Genomic DNA, 22,729 nt, shown 5'->3' with positions numbered 1-22,729 from the left:
CTGCGAGCATTTAGCAATGAAAGGTTTAAATAGCATTCTCCCATTTTTAACACATTTTCAACTACAACAGCAACACAGCTACTGTGATATCAAGCCACCACTTTGCTGGGTTTGCCCAGCCCTCTAATTTCACAACTGCTTTTTCTGTCCAGCTCAGTACAATTTGTGTAAAATTAGTTTTGGCTTTAAATAGTGAAGTAGCCTGTACAGGCTTCATGACATTTACAAGGAAATACTGTGGTTACCTTAGTGTGTTTAGCTCAGATTTAGTAATTTATCACTTACTGAAACATAAGTTTCTTCTTTTCCATTTCATTCAAGAGAGACATCTACTTTCATACACAGCCATCACTTCAACTGAATGATATATCAGTCCAGGAGTGGTTCAAAAAAAGTAAAAAAAAAGGTCTGTCCTTCCCTTATGCATTGATTTTGTCACTTCACTTTACAAAGTTATTACACCTGAACCTACAAGTGTTTAGTCTTCTTGTTCCCTCATCTCTTTAGGTATATCTGTAGCCAAATCCAATATAAGCTGACACTGGACACATTACTTGTGATTGGCTAAGTATGGGGATGCATATATGTTAAACCTCTACTATTACTGATTTACTCTGCAATTATTTGATATATATATATATATATATATATATATATATATATATATATATATATATATATATATATATATATATATATATATATATATATATATATATATATATATATATATATATATATATATATATATATATATATATATATATATATATATATATATATATATATATATATATATATATATATATATATATATATATATATATATATATATATATATATATATATATATATATATATATATATATATATATATATATATATATATATATATATATATATATATATATATATATATATATATATATATATATATATATATATATATATATATATATATATATATATATATATATATATATATATATATATATATATATTTTCCTAGAATGTGACATTCCAAGTAAATACTGTGGTTAGCTGTAGTAGCAACACAATACAATCATGTTATAGTATTTTGATATGTTTGTACTGATACAGCTATCTTGTCAAGAACAACAAACAGTAGCATTTCCAACCCTTTTCCATTATATGATCATTATTTTATGGTTGCAGTAACGTATAAATTCATTGATTCATATAACTGACCTCTTACCACTAAAACAGTGATGAGTGGATGGTGCTAGACACACTGTACTGCTAAATATGATATTAATAATCATTGCAATTTAAACACGTAAGATTTACAGCTTCAAGAAACTGTTAGATAAAGCCCCGTTCACACTGTGCCAACTGGGCCACGACAACCCACGACTCTAGGGTACACGAGGTCTTGGGTGTTGATGTGAAAGGGTCAGGCATGTCTTGAAAAAGGTCTTGAGACTGTTGCCGAATGCTGCGCCGACGTCGTGACGGGAGTCTGGAGTCGTGAGGGTTAGCACGACATGCTGGCAACTAGTTGGCCAAATGTCCCAGACAGTCGGCAAGACACCAAGACACCAATAAAACCTTCCCCCCTTCTTGGAGCGTGGGAACAAACTTGTCAAATGGAAAAGTCGCTGGGTTGTCGTGGCCCAGAGTCGGCACAGTGTGAACGGGGCTTAAGACCATTGGTAGAGAAGTTAGGTGGTGGTTGGTTTACAGGAGCTGCCTTGTAAAGGCCTTCCAGCACCTTGCAGACTTTTGATGTTTATGTTTTTATATAATATACATTGCAGGAATTCTCACAAATATAATTTTAAATCAAAATTAACATTTTATGCTACATAATCAGTATAATTTTACTCTAATCTTTTTTTTCTTTTTCTTTTTTTTCCCACAGGTATACAAGAAAGTATGGCTAGTTGAGAACAGTGAAAGTGATGCCATGCGGGTTGTGTACCGCATGAGAGGCCTCCTTGGGGATGCCACAGAAGAGTTTGTGGAGACCTTAGACAAGAAAAAAGAGGAAGATGTGGATAACGAGCAAGTCTATCGCATGGCAGGAGTCATGTGTCAGTGTGGAGGACTGGAGGTCAGGAAATATGAAGCCCTTTCTTTCATTTTCATCTCTACTTCATTTTTCTACACTTATGTACATTGTTTCTACTGATTCTTTTATTTATTTATTTATTTTGTTTTATTTATTTATTTATTTATTTATTTATTTATTATTATTTTTTTTTACATTTACCATTAACCCGGTAGCCGTGACAGGACAAATTTGTGGCTTTACCGTGTAGCAGCGACGGGCCAAATTTGTGCCATGATATAAACCCCAAAAATAGATGATACATAATCTGATCACAAATGCTTTGATATATATTATGAAATGGTTTGTGAGGGTGATTTTTCTCATTTTCTCACTTGGAGGGACCATTAAGAAACATGATCCCTGCTGCTACTGGGTTAATGCTTATATATATATATATATATATATATATATATATATATATATATATATATATATATATATATATATATATATATATATATATATATATATATATATATATATATATATATATATATATATATATATATATATATATATATATATATATATATATATATATATATATATATATATATATATATATATATATATATATATATATATATATATATATATATATATATATATATATATATATATATATATATATATATATATATATATATATATATATATATATATATATATATATATATATATATATATATATATATATATATATATATATATATATATATATATATATATATATATATATATATTATGTCACCCATATTTTGGTCAAGGAATAACATTATCAACAACATAATTACTGCTTTGAAGAACATAATCCTAAAACACACATTCACCACACAGAATACACCCACTTTACCTAACTCAGGTTACCCTAAACCCCCACCACCTTCACCATCTGGTGTTTTGCTTCCCAAAGTCTCGTAATCTTAAGGTTCATGACTTGGCAAGTTGAGGTGACAGTGCTGTGCATTCATTCACTATAGCAAGCAAGTATCCAGCAAAGGATAATGTGAGTTTCTGTACTCCTGAATGTGAGGAGATTGATAAGGCTTTTATTCTATATTCCATTGAGTTACTAACTATACCTTGGACCTTATTCATTTTTGTTAGACCAGCAGGTGGGCTCCAATTCCAAATATGAAAGTTAAAAGCAATTATCTTATCAAGTCTCCTTTTTCTACCTTGATTTTTAAGGAAAAGATTTGTATCCAAACCACTTTCCCTTTATTAATATTTATAATTTCCTTCCAGGTAATGCTAGACTGTTTGAAGAGGATCAGTGATCTGTCATATGCCCGGGCGTTGGTCACAGTTCTTCTGAAGCTTTTCCACTATTGTGTAAAGGTGAGAATCACAACACCAGTGTATGATTAATTATAATGATATTTTACTCTACTGAGCTACACAAAATTGTCTCAGCAGTGCATCCTCCCTGTTATAATGACAAGTCAAATTCACATCTCCAGGTGCGAGTAAACCGGGAGCGCCTGATGGTACCAGCCCTGAATGCCATTGCCACATTATTACACACACTGAAGCAATGCCTGGCAGCTGAACCAGAGGTGGTTGCTGGCCCTCCTGGTGGAGCCTCTCTCACCGAGCAACTACTTCAGGTGAGGTGCATAGCTGCCTAATGAAGCAATGGCTAGTTAAATGCAATGAAAGGTGTAGGTTATGTTTCAAAAAGGATGTCTTGCAGTTTTTTGGGCGGAGACAGTATCTTTACCATCATTTAATTTTTGTGTATTTTCCTGCTACCCTTGTGTCTGTTGGGCCCAATAACCAGCCTTCCCTTGTAGGCTCCATGATCGGTGGGGGTGTGGGAGACCAAATTTCTTATGAATCTGTAAATGGCATCCAGTACTTTGACGTGTCCAGGGAAGGGGGTAAGGAGAGGACCCCTGCTCCAACAAAATCACCCACCCCTTTTTCTTGGGGACTACCAGGTGCACATGAGATACGAGTTCGTCAAGCCAGGCCCATGGCTAACTCTGGCAGGCCCTCTGTGTTGGTGCTAGGAACATCCTGAACCTCTCAGGATCACTGACTAACCCATCTGTTAGCTGAACTTAGGAAGTTTAAAGTGAACATAGTGAGATTGAGAAGAGGAGACTTGTCAATGGAGAGAGATCAGTAGTGAGAGTTAAGCAGCTGGGTTCACTAATTGCTGATAAAAATTATAGTGTCCTGTTTGGACCCTATCAGTGAAAATGGCACAAAACGTGTGGCATCATGGCCATGGTTGGCTGTAAATGTTGGCGGGCTTGTGGGGTCACCACTGAGTGGCAACAGGCGGGCAGCAAAATTTTCAGGGGTGGTCAAGACTAGACAGTGGATTTGTCAGAAATTGGCATAGAACGGGATAAGAGTCAGATGCCACCAGGTGGAGGTGAGCCTCCATCTGGCAGTGTCAGGTGAGATGAAAATGGACTGAAAATTGCGCGCCAGTCAAGCAGGACTGTTTGTGCTAGACTGCTGTTTCTAGTAATTGGTTGCCTACAAGAGCTACTAAGAAGATACTGTAAGGAAGCTTTTGTTGTCAGTTGCCATTTTGTTGTCTTCAGCTGATTGACTCTCTGGTTTGGCTTGCACGGGAGTTTTGTGGCTGAAAAGTGAACTGATCCCCCCCCTTTCCAGCAGAGGAGACAGTGCAAGGGCATAAAAAAAAAAAAATAATAATAATAATGGCAAAAAAAAAAAAAAGCCCACTACTTACTGCTCCTAAATAGAGTGGCCAAAAAGAGAAATCAATTTCGGGAGGAGAGGTGTCCTGATACCTGCCCTGAGTTTGGTTGAAGAAATGTACACCAACTCTGTTCAACATTACACAATGGAGCAAACAATTAGTGTCAAGAGGGCATTAGCCAAATGGCACCCAAGTTGCTGTGGGGGGGCTTGTACCGGGGAGAGGGAGGGAGTAAAAAAAATGCAGCGGTGTAGCTATGCGGGTGTAGCCAGTGTTGCCTGTACTGCACACCTTCTTACCATTTACGAATGTTTTATTCAACTATAGTTGGTGTTTCTGGTAAATGTGTAATGCTGACTTGCCTGATGGGCGAGCCTCCCATAACTCACTTAGCCAGCGGGATACGTCTTTGGCTGACTGGTAAAGGAGCGGCTCTCCCGTTACGCTGGTCGCGGGTTCGATCCCCGGCGCCGGCAAACCTTTCCTTGTCTGGATTAATTTCTCGTGTGTTTCGTTACACGCAGAGGTCATGTGTGAGTGTAGAAAAGAGAAAACAATAATTCTGGCATTTCAAATGGTCGCCAGTTAGAGCTGCTGAGGGAACATTGTGAGGGAGCTGCTCTTGCTGGTAACCATTTTGTCGTGCTCAGCTGACCGACTGTCTGGTTTAGATCACGCCCCCCACCTACAGGGAGTTGTGTGGCTAACAAGTAAACTGAATCCGCCCCTGTTTTTTGTGTGTGGTAACAATGACTAAGTAATCTCACAAGAATCCCCCAACCATCACTGAGCATACTAAGGTAGCATTGTAAGTGTTATTAGAAGCAAATATCATGTTGGAACAGTTGGGTAGGCGGTGGCCGAGTGGTAGCGTGCTAGGCCCACATTCACCGCGTGATGGACGACGCGAGTTCGAATCCCCACGCTACCACGTCGGATTCTTCAGTCACCGCCGAGTGGCTTAAAACTACCCACATGCTGTCCTGAAGACCACCCATCAACCCGGACTCTTAGAGGAAACCGTCCAAGTGAATCAAGAAGGAGTTCCGGGGGGCAGCATGAGCCAAGAGAAGATGGTGCCACTATAAACACTTGCCTACGCCATGACAGGCTGGGGCCGAACACCATCCAGGCCCCTCAAGCAAGCCTACTGGCGCTATAGGCATAGACGTAAAAAATAAAATAGAAAAAAAATAAAAAAAAAGTGTTTGTTGGAAAATCTGTCCAGGGAGACATAAAAGGCAAATAATGCAGGCAAATCGGCCACCCAATAACCAGTTAGAATTATTCTTATTGATTCCTCAATTCAGTTATAATGCATTTCCAGTGTTACATGCAGTTTCGTAACCTATTAGGCATGATAGCAGGGGTGTATATATATATAAAAATATTTTGACATCTATATTTCAGTGTTTCTATAGGAAAAATATTAAGAGAGAATAGGAATAGTTGGTGTACTCAAATGCTTAATCCATTGTTTCATGTGCCTGTTGCCTTCTGCACTCAGTTTTACTCATATGCACAGTATCACTTAGAAACTATAATACATGTAATTTCCCTCTCAATATCTAAAAATTTAATATACCATTGACTTTTTGTCTAATGTTTGTATAATTTAAGTTAGTTCTGTTGTAGTGCCACGACTAGGCCTGATAAGGGAGCCTCCCATAACCCACTCGGTGAGTGGGGTATCTCTTTGGCTGACTGGTTAAGGAGTGGCTCTCGATCCCGTTTCGCTGGTTGCGGGTTCGATCCCCAGCGCTGGCAAAACCTTTCCTTGTCTGGATTAATTTCTCGTGTGTTTCGTCACACGCAGAGTCCTTGTGGAAGTGTAGTAAAGAGAAATTTCTGGCATTACATTGTGACATATAGGTAATGATGTTTTAGTTTAATAATCCTTTACTCACTCAGGTTCTTGAAGCTGTGTTGGTAGAAGCTTCCTCCATGCCTGCTGCCTCATATACAGAGTTTGTTGAGACCTGTGGCACCCTGGAGGACATCCACCTACTGCTGAACTATGTTGCCACATCCTCACGCACCAATGCCCAGGTGAGCTTCTGTTCCTGACGCTTTAGAAGCTTCACTCTTCATCTTTTTATTTATATTTTATTTTTATGATGCCTACCTAAGAGCTCTCTCATATGAATGCCAGTGACAGAAGTCTTTCCACTCTGCTGTGTATACGCTTAGCTTTACAGACCTGAATCCTTTTGTAGGGGGCTCCGTGGTGCAGTGGTTAGCACACTCGGCTCACAACCGAGAGAGCCCGGGTTCGATTCCCAGGCGGAGTGGAAAAATTTGGGCGGCTTTTCCTGTCCACCCAGCAGTGAATGGGTACCAGGTATTAATCGGGAGTTGTGCTCCGTCTCCTGGAATCTGTTCCCTTCTGTAATTCCTTCCCCTTCTGTCTTTGTCTGGCATAATATATGAATGACAATGAGATGAACCTGGAACTTCAAAAAGAAGAAATTTGTTTTTATTAAAGAGTCTGAAATGCTGAACCCCCTCACTATGGGCAGGCAAAAAGTGCACTCCGCCCCCATATCCGGGAGTGGCTGTGCATGCCAAATTTTAAACACCACCACTGAGGGTAACTCAATTAACCCATAAAAATAAAAATAATCAACATGTGTTATATATTAAAATATAAGGAGTTTAACTCAGTAGCAGCGGGGATCATGTTTCTTAACCCGGTAGCAGCGACGGGCCAAATTTGTGGCTTTACCGTGTAGCAGCGACGGGCCAAATTTGTGCCATGATATAAACCCCCAAAACAGATGATACGTAATCTGATCACAAATGCTTTGATATATATTATGAAATGGTTTGTGCGAGGGGTGATTTTTTATAATTTTTCTCACTTGGAGGGACCATTAACCCTTTCCTTGCACGTGGTGCGGACGCGACTATCCCCTCAGGCGCAGTCGGGCAGCCCAATGGGGGGTCTCTTTTAACCTCTGTATCTCAAAAACTATTCATCACAGCTAAAAACCAAAATCACCACTGGAAAGAGGAGATCCAGATCTATAGGAGTCGGTTATGTATGCCTCTCTTGCGAACGTACATGCACGTTTAGGGAGTGTTGAATGTTAACCCTCTCGCGCACAGTAAGTTTCCAGTAAGTTTCTCTTCTACTCACCATGCATCTCTCAGGCCCGACCAGCCTTTTTTTGCCGCTGCGAAACCCTATATTCCAGTACGTATTTTACCCTCACAGATATATCGTACCCCAATAAATTTGGTATCAATGGCTTCATAAAGACTTGTACAAGAACATGCACAAATAAAAATAGAGGAAAAAATATATGTAAACAGTAGAAACTCGTTTCAAGTCTCCGTATAGAGTATTGTAGACAATAAATCCTAAGTACCAACTCTTCCCCACTCGCTATCTCGAAATTTTGTGGGCCAACTTTTTTAGCCGAATCTATGTTTTGAAGCAGAATTTAGTGAGGATTCTTATGGTATCCTCAAAATCTTCATACGCCTATTAGTTCCCGAGTTACACCAAGAAAACTGTATTTCTTTCCTCTCCTGTCAGAGTAGGCTAACAAATAAAAATCGCTCCACACTCCTCATTTACGCTCCTTAGAAAGGTTGCCATATGTTACTATTAAGAAACTTATCCCAACAAATGACACTCCAAATTTGACGCACTTCCACCGAAAACTTAATTATTAATCAATTTTTTAACTTTTATGACGCGTTTCACGTCATCGTGCGCCAAGACCTTTTACCTTTGATGACGCGAAACGCGTCATCGTGCGCGAGAGGGTTTACACTTACGTCGGTGCGTGCGGGATGATCAGCCATATTTAGGGAACTGCAGACATCGCTCCGTCAGATTCTGCCAACTGCAATATTTACAACTATTTGGTCAAAGAATCAGTCAGGTGATAGGTGAAGCTATGCAAAAATGCCGCTATATTGGGCAAAAACATCCACCAGTTACTTGTCCGTAGATTTGCCGCGCTGGGCTGATATGATTTTCCACCAAATTTAGTGAAAAGCCACTCAATTGGCAATCCTGTGTTGTAAGAATTAGTGTTGGAACACTCTCATACATGGGAGATTTGAGTGCAGCTGGAGCTTGCAGCAAGCGTTTAGCTCCACCAGCAAATACGCCTAACGCTCGCTGCAAGCGTTTAACAATGAAAGGGTTAAGAAACATGATCCCCGCTGCTACCGGGTTAATGGTTCCTCTAAGTGAGAAAAATGAGAAAAAATCATCACTCACACACACCATTCCATAATATATATCAATGCATTTGGGATCAGTTTATTCATCATATGTTGGGGGGTTTATATCATGACAAAAATTTGGCCCGTCGCTGCTTCATGGTAAAGCCACAAATTTGGCCCGTCGCTACTACCGGGTTAAAGTTGCACAGAGAGAAAGGAAAATTCAAGTAGAATTTTGAGAAGTATCCATAAAGATACAAGAACTGAGCTCAGCTGTGTGGCCGCAGCACCGTGTGAGTCCAGTTGCGTGAAACATCTGGTGACCACTCCATAAAATATCGCGTATAAGTGAAAAAAAAAAAAACGTGTAAATTAAACATTTATATGGATTTTGGACACAGCGTTATTTCAAAAACTTGTAAACCAAATTCGCGTAAATCTAGAGTTACCTGTATAACTCAATTTGGCCTTAAATTCATGAATCATCTTTGTGTGGACCACATCGTTTTCCAGGCCTCCATCACTATGTGGAAAGCTGTTCTTCTTTATGTCTCTACTACACCACATGTGGGAACCAAGGCGCGGCGTGAACACGAAACAACACACAACACCGCCAGTCACCAGTGTGCCGGGTACCGTGGCGGTGATGGTTGAAGCGGCTATTACACGGGAACAATATTGGTGGAGCAGGGTGCTGCCTGACAGGGCTGTTCTGCGATTGTGGGGTGCACTTGGGCAGTTTAGTCTGGAGTTAGTATTTCTGCTGTGCAGCAGCCCGGTCCGCTGACGTTTTCCGTGATACGTGTTAGAAAGAACAGATATCCGTGGATGACTTAAGTGTCTATTCATCATCATCATCATTTCATCGACACCTGCTCCTAGGAGCTCCCACCAGGGGATGGCCACGGCAGAAGAGCTTCCAACTTTCTCTATCCAGACACTCCCTCCTTGCCTGCTCAAAGTTTCTCCAAGATCTTTCCCCCCTCTCCCTAACGTACTCTTGCACCCTATCCCTCCATTTCACTGGAGGTCGTCCTCTAACATTCCCTCCCTCTATCTCACTCACATACACCCTCCTGGTCATCTTACTCTCCTCCATTCGCTCCATGTGGCCAAACCACTTTAAAGTCTGTCGCTTCACTTCTTCCACCACTCCACACTTCTTCCCTTCATCCCTGCGACACATTCCAAAACACTCATACACACTTTCATTACTCATTCCATCCATTCTACTCACCACAAGCACTCCTCAAATAACTCATTTCCACTGCCTGCACTCTAGACCTCTGACATTCATTCCAGGCCCATGTTATGCTTGCATATGTGAGGGTTGGTACTATTATTGTATTTCTCAAATCCCTCTTTACCTCCATGCTCACACTTCTGCCATTCATGATTCGTCCCAAAGACCCTACCACCCTTCTTCCTTGCAATGCCCTTTCTCTTGTCTCTCTCTCTGTACCACCATGCTTACACATAACTGATCCAAGGTACTTAAACTCATTGACCTTCATTTCTTCACCATTTGTCTTTTAGTGTTAGGAATTTTTTTCTTTATTTTATTTATTTATTTATTTTTTTTTTTTCCAGTTTGTGCAACTATTTGTCCAGAATTGAAAAATGTTCAAGGATCAAAAAATCACATTTTTTGGTCCTCTTTCCAATGGTATATATTTTCAATTTGATAAAATAGTTGCAAAGTAGTTGTAGAAAAACTAAAAATAATACCAGTTTTGAGATATCGAGGTTTAAACAGCGTGCAGTTTTTAATGCCCCGGTGCACTTGAGCGGTTGCTGGTTTGTTTGTTTTCTCTCACAGCCAAGCTCTCTGTATCAATCCTGAAGTGTTACATGACATTCACATCACATCCTAGTGTATAGCTGGTATCTGGTCCCCCCTTATTGCAAGGCATATGAATCGCTCACAGGCGAGGGTAACAGAAGGCACCACCTGCATTGCCTCTACACCACATATGGGGGCACCTCAACCCTGAATCCTGTGCCTGGAGATAATGTTCTGAAATAATGGACCTCCTACTAAGTGTTTTCTCAGGTTGAGGTACAGCGTCTTTCATCATCTTTATATGATTTTGATGTGAAGACAACGTGTCATATTCTTAAACATTTCCGCACCCAAGGACACTTATTTGACAAGGCTTTCGGAGGTGATATGAGCATTTCCAAGAGTAGTTTTGTGACCCTGGTGGTAGTTTGACTCTTCTTCTGTACCGTGAACCTAAAGAAACACTCATGAGGACACGACTGCTCTCTTTTTTGGCCATTGAAAATAGTTGATGTGAGGCGTGGAAGCGTCTGACAATACCAACCAATGTGTCATGTTAGGTGAGTTGTGGAGAGCTAGCACAACCCTGTAGGATTCAGTGGTATCAGTGGTTGAGGAGAGAGGGTTGAGTGGAGATGGGGGTGGCAGATGTTGGACTTCAGCTAACGTTCTCTGTTTCTGAGCCTCTTTGCGCCTTGACACCTTCGACACGGTGGTGTAACTTTGCAGTGTGCAGTAGACAGTGTGTCATATACAAAAGGAGTGAGGTAAATGGTCTGAAGGGAGCAGGAATGATGGAAGGATGAGTGGTGAGGAGCGACAACCAGCCTCCACTGTTCATTTGCATCTAAGCTTGTGAGAAGAGTTAGTAGTGAAGTCTTGAGTGTGTTAGAGATGCCAGATTGCCTCTAGATGCCAGTGAATGTCATATGAATTTCAATTATGGATTTTTTTTTCGCGGAAAATGGATTAACCTGGTAGCAGCGGGGATCATGTTTCTTAAAGGCCCCTCTAAGCGAGAAAAATGAAAAAAATCACCATTCACACAAACCATTTCATAATATATATCAAAGCATTTGTGATCAGTTTATGCATCATCTATTTTGGGGGATTTATATCATGGCACAAATTTGGCCCGTCGCTGCTACACGGTAAAGCCACAAATTTGGCCCGTCGCTGCTACACGGTAAAGCCACAAATTTGGCCCGTCGCTGCTACACGGTAAAGCCACAAATTTGGTCTGTTGCTACTGTAAATAAAAGCCACAAATTTGGCTCTGCTTAGTTAAGTAAAAGCCACAACGCTTTGCCCGCTGTCTAACGGTAACTTTGGCCCGTCGCTGCTACCGGGTTAAAGACGTATGCACCAACATGTTCCCAGCCAATGCAAGTGACATGGAAATGGGGGGGGGAAAAAATTGTCCATAACTTTCACTTTTGCTTACTTCCTTATAAAACTTGTTGGCATTATAGCTGAAGTGCTCTAAAACATGAGATTTTTTCAAAAAGTCATGTGATGGTTCCCTTAAGTTACTCCACTGTCCTCAGCTGCACTGGTTTGCACTAACATTTCATTGCTATTTTCAGACATTTTCATCCCTGTGTCCTGTGGTGTTCCGTGTGAATCGCCTTAGTTTATAACTATACACATTTTACCTTCCCATTCAGGTACGACAGCGACTGATGCGTGTCCTGCCCTTCTTAGTCTTTTGTCACAAAGAAAAAATGGAACTGTTGGTTGGACATTTCCGACCTGTATTGGACTTTGAAAAGTTTGATGATGAACATTCTCCTGAGGACGCTGCAAAAATGGAATCCTTCTGCGTTTTTTGTGATGGCATTGAACGTAATGAAAATGGCAACCAACTCAAGGATATGATAATCCGAGCAAACATTGTCAAGGTATGTATTTTGATATTAAAGTTTCAGTTTTTGAAGTGAGGCGTTACGGAACAACAGTGCTAAACTGAAATTGTTGTAATGTAGAAAGTGATAATATGATGTTCTCTGCCACTGTTTTATAGTCTTGTTATAATTTGTGGATGACAAATACTGAAAACAACAAACTATAAAAAACGTTGAAACTTTTCAGTATCTGCTAGATATTACATAAGTACTATTGATATAGGCCTTTTAAATTTCTTTATTTATTGCATAATTGGGTATATTCATCCTTACCAGGTGTCACCACTGACCACGTCTTTGGGCCAACGAAGCTTGAACTATTATTTCAGTTAGTGCAAATTACCTGTGTTTCTCTGGGGGCTTCGTGGTGCAGTGGTTAGCACACTCAGCTCACAACCGAGAGAGCCCAGGTTCGATTCCTGGGTGGAGTGGAAAAATTTGGGCGGCTTTTCCGATACCCTATGCCCCTGTCCACCCAGCAGTGAATGGGTACCAGGTATTAATTGGGGGTTGTGTCCTGTCTCCTGGGATCTGTTCCCTTCTCCTATAATTCCTTCCCCTTCCGTCTCTCTCTGGCATATGACCACAGATGTTGCGCCAACTAAACGAAACTTTCCTAGTATTGGGAGGGGGTGGTTGTCGAGTTGTTGTTTTTTCAAAAGTAGGTACTCAGCAAATAATGTAATATAAACAGAATTTTTTTAAAGTCCAATTCTACTCGATTTTGCAGGGCTTTGATGCAAGAAAGATTTTCAATGAGAGAACCTTGCATCAGTCATTTATTTTCTCTCGTTTACCAATAAATAAAAGAATGAAAATGGTCAACTACATTTTTATCAACAATAGTATCACTGATTATATTTAAGTGTAATTTTTAAAAGTCCCAGAGAAACACAGGTAAATTACAATAATTGAAAGAATAGTTCTAGTTTAGTTCTGTGGGCCCAAAGATGTAATTGGTGGCTGCTGGCTGGCAACTCTGCATATACCCATTATATGAGTGATTATATGATTTTAGGATATTAATTAATTGTCTTGTGTTATTCATGCAGGATGCTCTTGCTTACATTGAAACCCACATGCCTGTCAGCAAGAAACTCTTAGTTGTTTGTAATGACGAGTGGAAGGAATTTTTGGGGCGACCATCACTGAAATACATATTGAGGCTCCTCACAGGTGAGCTTAATTTTATTTGAGTTTCCCTCCTAATTCCATGCTCTTTCCTTCCTTTTGACTCTGGATAACCCGGTGGTAGCAGCGGGGATCATGTTTCTTAATGGTCCCTCCAAGCGAGAAAAATGAGAAAAAATCACCCCTCACACAAACCATTTCATAATGATTTATTGAGTAAATACCACAGATCATTAATTCAATTTTGAAGAAAAAAATTGAAACACCCGCCGTAACTCTGATGCTCATGTGCTTGTGTTTTGTGTTAGCTTTCAAACACCCTGGGCAATGTATGTTGTCTGCTCCATGGAGGTCTTTCAAACATGCTGGGCAATGTATGTTCTCTGCTCCATGGAGGTCTTTCAAACATGCTGGGCAATGTATGTTGTCTGCTGCATGGAGGTCTTTCAAACATGCTGGACAGTGTATGTTGTCTGCTGCATGGAGGTCTTTCAAACATGCTGGACAATGTATGTTGTCTGCTGCATGGAGGTCTTTCAAACATGCTGGACAGTGTATGTTGTCTGCTCCATGGAGATCTTTCAAACATCCTGGGCAATGTATGTTGTCTGCTGCATGGAGGTCTTTCAAACATCCTGGGCAATGTATGTTCTCTGCTCCATGGATGTCTTTCAAACATGCTGGGCAATGTATGTTGTCTGCTGCATGGAGGTCTTTCAAATATGCTGGGCAATGTATGTTGTCTGCTGCATGGAGGTCTTTCAAACATCCTGGGCAATGTATGTTGTCTGCTGCATGGAGGTCTTTCAAACATGCTGGACAATGTATGTTGTCTGCTGCATGGAGGTCTTTCAAACATGCTGGGCAATGTATGTTGTCTGCTCCATGGAGGTCTTTCAAACATCCTGGGCAATGTATGTTGTCTGCTGCATGGAGGTCTTTCAAACATCCTGGGCAATGTATGTTCTCTGCTCCATGGAGGTCTTTCAAACATGCTGGGCAATGTATGTTGTCTGCTGCATGGAGGTCTTTCAAACATGCTGGACAATGTATGTTGTCTGCTGCATGGAGGTCTTTCAAACATGCTGGACAGTGTATGTTGTCTGCTGCATGGAGGTCTTTCAAACATGCTGGACAATGTATGTTGTCTGCTGCATGGAGGTCTTTCAAACATGCTGGACAGTGTATGTTGTCTGCTCCATGGAGATCTTTCAAACATGCTGGGCAATGTATGTTGTCTGCTGCATGGAGATCTTTCAAACATGCTGGGCAATGTATGTTGTCTGCTGCATGGAGGTCTTTCAAACATGCTGGGCAATGTATGTTGTCTGCTGCATGGAGGTCTTTCAAACATGCTGGACAATGTATGTTGTCTGCTGCATGGAGATCTTTCAAACATGCTGGGCAATTTATGTTGTCTGCTGCATGGAGATCTTTCAAACATGCTGGGCAATTTATGTTGTCTGCTCCATGGAGGTCTTTCAAACATGCTGGACAATGTATGTTGTCTGCTGCATGGAGATCTTTCAAACATGCTGGGCAATTTATGTTGTCTGCTGCATGGAGGTCTTTCAAACATGCTGGACAATGTATGTTGTCTGCAGCATGGAGGTCTTTCAAACATGCTGGACAATGTATGTTGTCTGCAGCATGGAGATCTTTCAAACATGCTGGACAATGTATGTTGTCTGCAGCATGGAGGTCTTTCAAACATGCTGGACAATGTATGTTGTCTGCTGCATGGAGATCTTTCAAACATGCTGGGCAATATATGAGGCACTTAGTAACATAGTGTACCAAGCGCCACATATAGAAAGATGCTTGGTACACTATGTTATTAAGGGACTCATATGTTCTCTGCTCCATGGAGGACACAAGGCAGCACACGAACCACTAAGAGAATGTATGGAACCAGTTCCTTGTAAAGAGCATTTATTTTATCATAATTTCTTTAAACTTTTACTCAAATATTGATTTTCTTCTACAAGAGCTAGAACCTAAAAGCAAGCTGACCAAATCATAGGTACTGCAGGCAATTTCTATGCCTATTTATGCCACTCAGCATCAGGGGGCTTCGTGGTGCAGTGGTTAGCACATTCGGCTCACAACCGAGAGAGCCTGGGTTTGATTCCCAGGTGGAGTGGAAAAATTTGGGCGGCTTTTCTAATACCCTACGCCCCTGTCCACCCAGCAGCGAATGGGTACCAGGTGTTAATTGGGGGTTGTGCCCGGTCTCCTGGGATCTGTTCCCTTCTCCTATAATTCTTTCCCCCTTCTGTCTCTCCGGCATATGACCACAGATGTTGCGCCGACTAAACCAAACTTTCCAATTTTTTTCCACTCAGCATCCATATACTCTTCTATAGTTTTTAAATCTTGTAGCACATACATTACTGAATAATTATAAGGAGACTGAACAGTTGACTTGCCTGATAGTTTCTATTGTTTGTGTGGATAATTATATATATACATTTTTTTTTCTTTTTTCTCAGGACTAGCCACAAAGCACCGAGGAACCCAGCAGGCAGTGGCAGCCACCTGCATACCAGCTATCCATCGGCTGGAGCAGATCTCTTCTGATGAGCATGTGGGTTCAGTGGCAGAGAATCTGTTGGAGGCCCTGAGGGATGATCCAAGCATTGCTGGCCAGGTATTTTGCTGTCACTGTTTTTTAGGAAAATACCACATAGCACAAACAGTGAAGTTTTTCTTTTCTGGAGAAAAGAGTGTTTTGGCAATATCAGCTCATACTTGTTTGATGAACTAAGTATTTCTATTTTTATAGTATTAACCCTTTAAATACGTGACGCAGACGTCGGCGTCACAGTATGGAAAGGGTTAAGAGGAAATGGAAGAGGATTAATCCTTTTCTAAACCTCTTAATCCTCTTCCATTTCCTCTTAATCCTCTTCTAAACCTCTTAAGAGGAAATGGAAGAGGATTAAGAGGTTTGAACCCATTGTCGACATTTTGTTGAAGGCACAGACAAACTGAACAAGAATAGGAAGCTTAGGGAATTAGCGAATCCGTCATGGTGGCGACACGACCAACACCTCCACCACAACAACACGCGGGCACTATTGAGTAGCAAGTGTTGCAGACATTGATCGAGGGAAGGAATCTGTTGTATAGCTAGACTTTTGTAATTGAGCCTACCAAGTACAGTTCAAATTCAGAAGGGTGCCTGAATGAATGTTCACTTAAGAATGCTTCTAAAATTTTATCAGCAACTGGATTTTTCACCAGGTTGAGGAAGTGCGAAGGCAGACTAGGCAAGAGAAGAAGCGGCTGGCCATGGAGACAAGAAAGAAAGAGCTGAGTCGTTTAGGACTGAGAGCTAATGACAAGGAGCAGATTACATCACAGTCGACTTTGCTCTCAAAAATGGGAGAAATTGCTGAAGAGTCCGGCTTGGTCAGTATTAAAAAATATAAGTTCAGAGTTATGAAATTCTAAGTTGTGTTATAGCCTAATATTAGGATGATTTGTTATGTTCATTTTTATGTACTGTGACTATAGGAGGCATCAGAATATAACTGGAATAATAAATATGCATTTTGACTGTCTCACAGGTTTGTGCAATATGCTTAGAAGGGTACCGCTGCCAGCCTCAAAAGGTGCTGGCAGTGTACACCTTCAGCAAGCGGTGTGTGGTGGAAGAATATGAAAACAAGCCTCACAAGACTTTAGGGTACTGCACGGTTTCTCATTTCAATGTGGTACATGTTGACTGCCATCTTGCTGCTGTGAGGTGAGTCAAAACTAAGTTACTCTGTGCTATAAAAACTAAGGATTATCTACTCTATACCGTAAAGGTGTAAGTTAAGAAGAGTTTGTTCAATGGGGTGGTTAATAGTAAGTAGAGGCCTGATCTTCATTATAAAAAAAGTGAATACAGTGATCCCTCGTTTATTGCAGGGGTTAGGTTCCAGAACCCCCCGCGATAGGCGAAAATCCGCGAAGTAGCAACTTTATATTTATTTTATTATTTATATATTTTATATATTATATTTTATATATTATATTTTATATATATTATTTTAATAAGCACGCATATCTCTGTGAATCTCACCTCAGCCCGTGTGAACACAGTCACCCAACCACTAGTTTCTCGAGAGAGTCAAAGTCGGCTACATTTCACAGGAAACTCATCGAAATTCTAGTCAGAAACTCAGTCACCAACATGTCCGTTCCTCGTGTGGTAGGTAAGTTGTGGTCACAAGAAGAAGAAGAGCATATCAGCTGTTCGGTTCAGTAGCTCTCCACGTGTTTATTCCAGTACCGCAAAGAGCTCCACGAAACTAGATAAGCTTGGAGTAATCATGTTGAGCAAGTTTAGGACTTGAGTCTTGTCCAAGTGTAGTCATTACCTCATCCTGTCTGGGTCCTCACTGCCAACTTCTCGAGCATTTAACAGTACCAAGCTGTAACACACTCTCCCTTTGTCTCTGAGCTAACCACTCACGAACCAACAAATGCTACGGTCGCTGAGCCAATCAGCGCCCAGGATACGGAACACAGTGCTCTGGTTGGTCGCCTCCCATCCATCAGCCAATAGTGTGCCGTGTACGATCACACGTGGGCAAACTAGCTCAAGCGGAAGCGGCCGGAGCTGCGTTTTACATACGTGCGAGTCTTTGTCTATTCATCTGCTGTGCGCTACGTATTTTATTTCAATTTAATATTCTTTTAATATGTTCTTAGTAATATTTTTATTATTTTTTATATTGGTTACAATTTTTTAGGCTAGAAAATGCTTTTTTTACTGCAAAATAATTAAAATAATAAATATATTAAAATACCTCTATACCGCAAAATCCCGTGATATAGCGAAAAATCCGTGATATGAAACTAAATACTTACAATTTAACAATCCACGATACAGCGAGACTGTGATCAGTGAACCGCGATATGGCGAGGGATTACTGTGTACAGCTGAAAATCATTATTATTAACATTCTGTTGCTTAAAGTTGAGGACTGTTTGGGTGCTTATGTTTTATTTTTCTGTTCTGTTTTTATGTATTTATTTATTTATTTATTTTAGTTATTCTTTTTTTAAGCTAATGCATTGTTGAAGTTGCCAACATTCGTTAAGCCCTCATTTTTTTAAGGTTTGAGTATATCTGAGACTTATTTTCATGAGAATTTGCCTTTTGTGGTGGGGATGGGGAAGGTCAAAAATCAGAAAACTTCATAAATTATGTGATAATGTGCAGGAGCACCATATTCAAGGGTCCCATAGGGTCATAATGTGCATTGCTATCAACTACCTCCCCTTCTTACACATGCGATAATTAAACCAACATGCAGCAAATTCGAAGTCAGAACTTTAAATTAAGATGAACATTTCTTTCAACTTTGCAAGACTAGGTTTCGAGTATTGTTCAATTGTTTAGGCACTGAAATGATGCCTGGTCTAGATCATCAAGGGGGCTTCGTGGTGCAGTGGTTAGCACACTTGGCTCACAACCGAGAGAGCTCGGGTTCGATTCCCGGGCGGAGTGGAAAAATTTGGGTTGCTTTTCCGATACCCTCTGCCCCTGTCCACCCAGCAGTGAATGGGTACCAGGTATTAATCGGGGGTTGTGTCCCGTCTCCTGGGATCTATTCCCTTCTCCTAAAATTCCTTCCCCTTCTGTCTCTCTCCGGCATATGACCACAGATGTTGTGACGACTAAACCAAACTTTCCAACTTCTAGATCATCAAGATCCCGGGATGAATGGGAGAGTGCAGCTCTTCATAATGCTAACACCAGGGCCAACGGTCTTCTTCCTCTGTGGGGTCCACAAGTTCCTGAGTCAGCCTTTGCATCATGCCTTGCTCGTCACAATACATATTTGCAGGAGAGCACCACTCACAGGTACAGATGTGTGTGTGTGTGTATTTACCTAGTTGTAGTTTTACCGGGCCTGGGCTTTACGCTCGTGTGGTCCTGTCTCCGTCTCTACATTTGTCCAACTTTTCCTTACAGCTTTGCACACTTCTCACCGATACTACATCCTCACTTAGTCTGCTCCAAACCTCTATATTTCTTTGTGGGAAGCTATATTTTTTTATGTCTATGTTCTTTATGTGTGTGTGTGTGTGTGTGTGTGTGTATTTACCTATTTGTAGTATACAGGGCCTGAACTCAAGCTTGAACAGTCATGTCTCCCAATCTATATTTGTCCAATCTTTCCTTCATTATATGGACACTGCCTGCTTCAACAATGTCTTTGCTAAGTCCATTCCATGTATCCACACTCCTGTATGGAAAACTGTACTTTTTCACATTTCAAACAAGTCCCCTTTCTCAATTTCTTGCTGTGTCCTCTTAGTTGCCTCCTCCCTTCCATCTCAATTAAATTATTTATATCCAACATGTCCATTCCACTTGTATTCCTGTACAGCGCTATCAGGTCTCCTCTTTGTCTTCTTTCTCTGAGTGATGGTAGGCCCAGTTCCTCCAATCTAGTCTCATATGACAGACTTGAGAGTTCTGGTACCATCTTAGTTGCAATCCTTTGTATCATTTGTGTGCATTTACCTCTTTGTATTTATCTATTTGTAGTCTACAGGGCCTGAGTTCAAGCTTGATCAGTCCTGTCTCCCAATCTATATTTGTCCAACTTTTCCTTCATTATGTGGACACTGCTCACTTAAACAATGTCTTTGTTTAGTCCATTCCATTTATCCACACTCCTGTATGAGAAACTGTACAGTATACCCTGCATAAGTCGGACCAATTAAGGGGAAGGCCAATCCGAGTTATCCGAAAATCCGAGTTACCCGAGGGATTTTTTTATTTTTATTTTATTTATTTATTTATTTATTATTTTATTTATTTATTTATTTTTTTTTTTTTATTTATTTATTTATTTATTTTTTTTTTTTTTTATTTATTAATTTTTTTCTCTTCTCTCTTCTCTCTCTCTCTCTCTCTCTCTCCCACATTTTGCACGCCTGTTACCACTAACAGTTGAAATGGTCTGTGTAATGCATTACGTAAATAGGTACTACATACATGGGCTCCTTGACTTTCTCCTTCCCCTTGATAATGTCGTGCAGGGTTGACTTCTTAAGGCCTTACTGCACCATGAGCTCAGCACGGCTCACACCTCCCTCATGGTCCTGTATAACAGCCATTTTGTCTGCCACCAACAGCATCTTCGGCTTCCTGACGTGGAGACACAGCGTTGCCCTTAGAAGCTATAGTAGAATTATAAAGGCAACAATAAGGGCTACAGAGCGAGAGAAAGCTGAGGGAGACACTGCCACGCGCTTGCTAAGTCAGCTGTGTAAACACTGATCTTGGTGCCGGCATTGCCGCGGCACACGCGCCCGTTTCGCGTCTCTAACGGCTCAGACAACTCCTCAAATGACTCAGACGATGTAAGAGCTATCGGGTATTTTAGCCAGTATATAAGCCAAGTAGCTCAACCCTTTCCTTGCGCACGGTGCCCAACAGGGGGTCTCTTTTAACCTCTGTATCTCAAAAACTATTCATCACAGCTAAAAACCAAAAACACCACTGGAAAGAGGAGGTCCAGATCTATAGGAGTCGGTTATGTATGCCTCTCTTGCACATGCACATTCAGGGAGTGTTGAATGTTAACACTTACGTCGGTGCGTGCGGGATGATCAGCCATATTGAGGGAACTGCGGACATCTCTCCTTCAGACTCTGGCAAGGGAGTATTGCCAACTGCAATATTTACAACTATTTGGTCAAAGAATCAGTCAGGTGATAGGTGAAGCTATGCAAAAATGCCGCTATATTGGGCAAGAACATCCACCAGTTACTCGTCCGTAGATTTGCCGCGCTGGGCTGACATGATTTTCCACCAAATTTAGTGAAGAACCCACTCAATTACCAATCCTGTGTTGTGAGAATTAGTGTTGGAACACTCATACGCGGGAGATTTGATTGCGGGTGGAGCTCGCAGCGACCGTTTAGCACCACCAGCAAATACGCCTAACGCTCGCTGCGAGCGTTTAGCAATGAAAGGGCTAAAATTACTCAATCAAAGGGCAAAATATGCCTACCAGTGCACTAGGGATAGAAAGTAAAAAAAAAAAAAAGGGAAAGAAAAGAAAATCCTGAAAGTGTCCGACTTATCCGATATCCGGCTTATTCGGGTCCAACTTAAGTGGGGTTTACTGTATTTCTTTTCGTCCTTCAAACAAGTTCCCTTCCTCAATTTCTTACTACTTCCTCATAGTTGTCTCCTCCCTTCCATCTCGATTAACCCTTTCAACACGAGGACACGTATACTTTGTCGTTGCGTGCCCCATGGGTATGGTACGGGGCACGCAAGGACACAGTATACGCGTCCTTGTGCTGAAGGAGTTAATTGAGATGGAAGGAAGGAGACATCTAAGAGGACATAGTAAGAAATTTAGGAAGGGAACTTGTTGGAAAGACAAAAAAGTAGTAGTTTTTCATACAGGAGTGTGGATACATGGTGTCAGTGTACCTTGTGTTATAATTCCTAAGTCTTTTTCTTCCTTCACTGTGTTGATGATTTTTCCTCCCATCTTATACACTCCACTTGGTCTATTTTTACTCTTGTCCATTTTCATCGTGACACTTCACTGAACTCCATTTTTCATTCTTTAATCCATTCGTGAATCTCATTTAAGTCTTCGTGCAGTTCATTACAATCATCCTCATGTCTTATTTTTCCAAGCAGTTTGACTGAAGATGATTGATACATTTGATTATGTTTAGGCCAGTTGTTGCCTTTGTAAACTTTTATGTGTAAACGTTCTGGCATATCCCAAACTATAACTTAACCCGTCCGCTGCGATCGGCTTGGATTTAGCTTTCACTGGTAGCCTGGTAACATATAGTCCCATCTCTTTATTTGCCTCTGTGGTGGATAGTGGAGTGTTCCCATGTGGTATTGGTGTGCTGGATATCCCCTCCCAAGGTGCAGGACTACATTTTTCTTCATTGAATTGTAGCAGCCACTTTTTGTTCCACTCCTG

General features: G+C 40.7%; 1 protein-coding gene across 1 annotated transcript in view; it reads left to right on the top strand.

Annotated features, from left to right (window-relative positions):
- Positions 1 to 22,729, top strand: part of LOC126990040 (E3 ubiquitin-protein ligase UBR4-like) — a 120,442-nt gene that overhangs the window by 92,046 nt on the left and 5,667 nt on the right. The window contains exons 50-59 of the mRNA XM_050848608.1: positions 1,883 to 2,074; positions 3,323 to 3,415; positions 3,538 to 3,684; positions 6,669 to 6,806; positions 12,390 to 12,623; positions 13,679 to 13,802; positions 16,250 to 16,407; positions 17,004 to 17,171; positions 17,330 to 17,508; positions 19,459 to 19,620. Of these exons, the coding sequence (XP_050704565.1) occupies positions 1,883 to 2,074; positions 3,323 to 3,415; positions 3,538 to 3,684; positions 6,669 to 6,806; positions 12,390 to 12,623; positions 13,679 to 13,802; positions 16,250 to 16,407; positions 17,004 to 17,171; positions 17,330 to 17,508; positions 19,459 to 19,620 (1,595 nt within the window). The remainder of the gene's footprint in view (positions 1 to 1,882; positions 2,075 to 3,322; positions 3,416 to 3,537; positions 3,685 to 6,668; positions 6,807 to 12,389; positions 12,624 to 13,678; positions 13,803 to 16,249; positions 16,408 to 17,003; positions 17,172 to 17,329; positions 17,509 to 19,458; positions 19,621 to 22,729) is intronic.

This window comes from Eriocheir sinensis, chromosome 6, assembly GCF_024679095.1.
Source record: "Eriocheir sinensis breed Jianghai 21 chromosome 6, ASM2467909v1, whole genome shotgun sequence".
Classification (NCBI taxonomy): domain Eukaryota; kingdom Metazoa; phylum Arthropoda; class Malacostraca; order Decapoda; family Varunidae; genus Eriocheir; species Eriocheir sinensis.
Note: the sequence above shows the minus strand (reverse complement) of the source record. Positions and strands in the feature narration are given on the sequence as shown.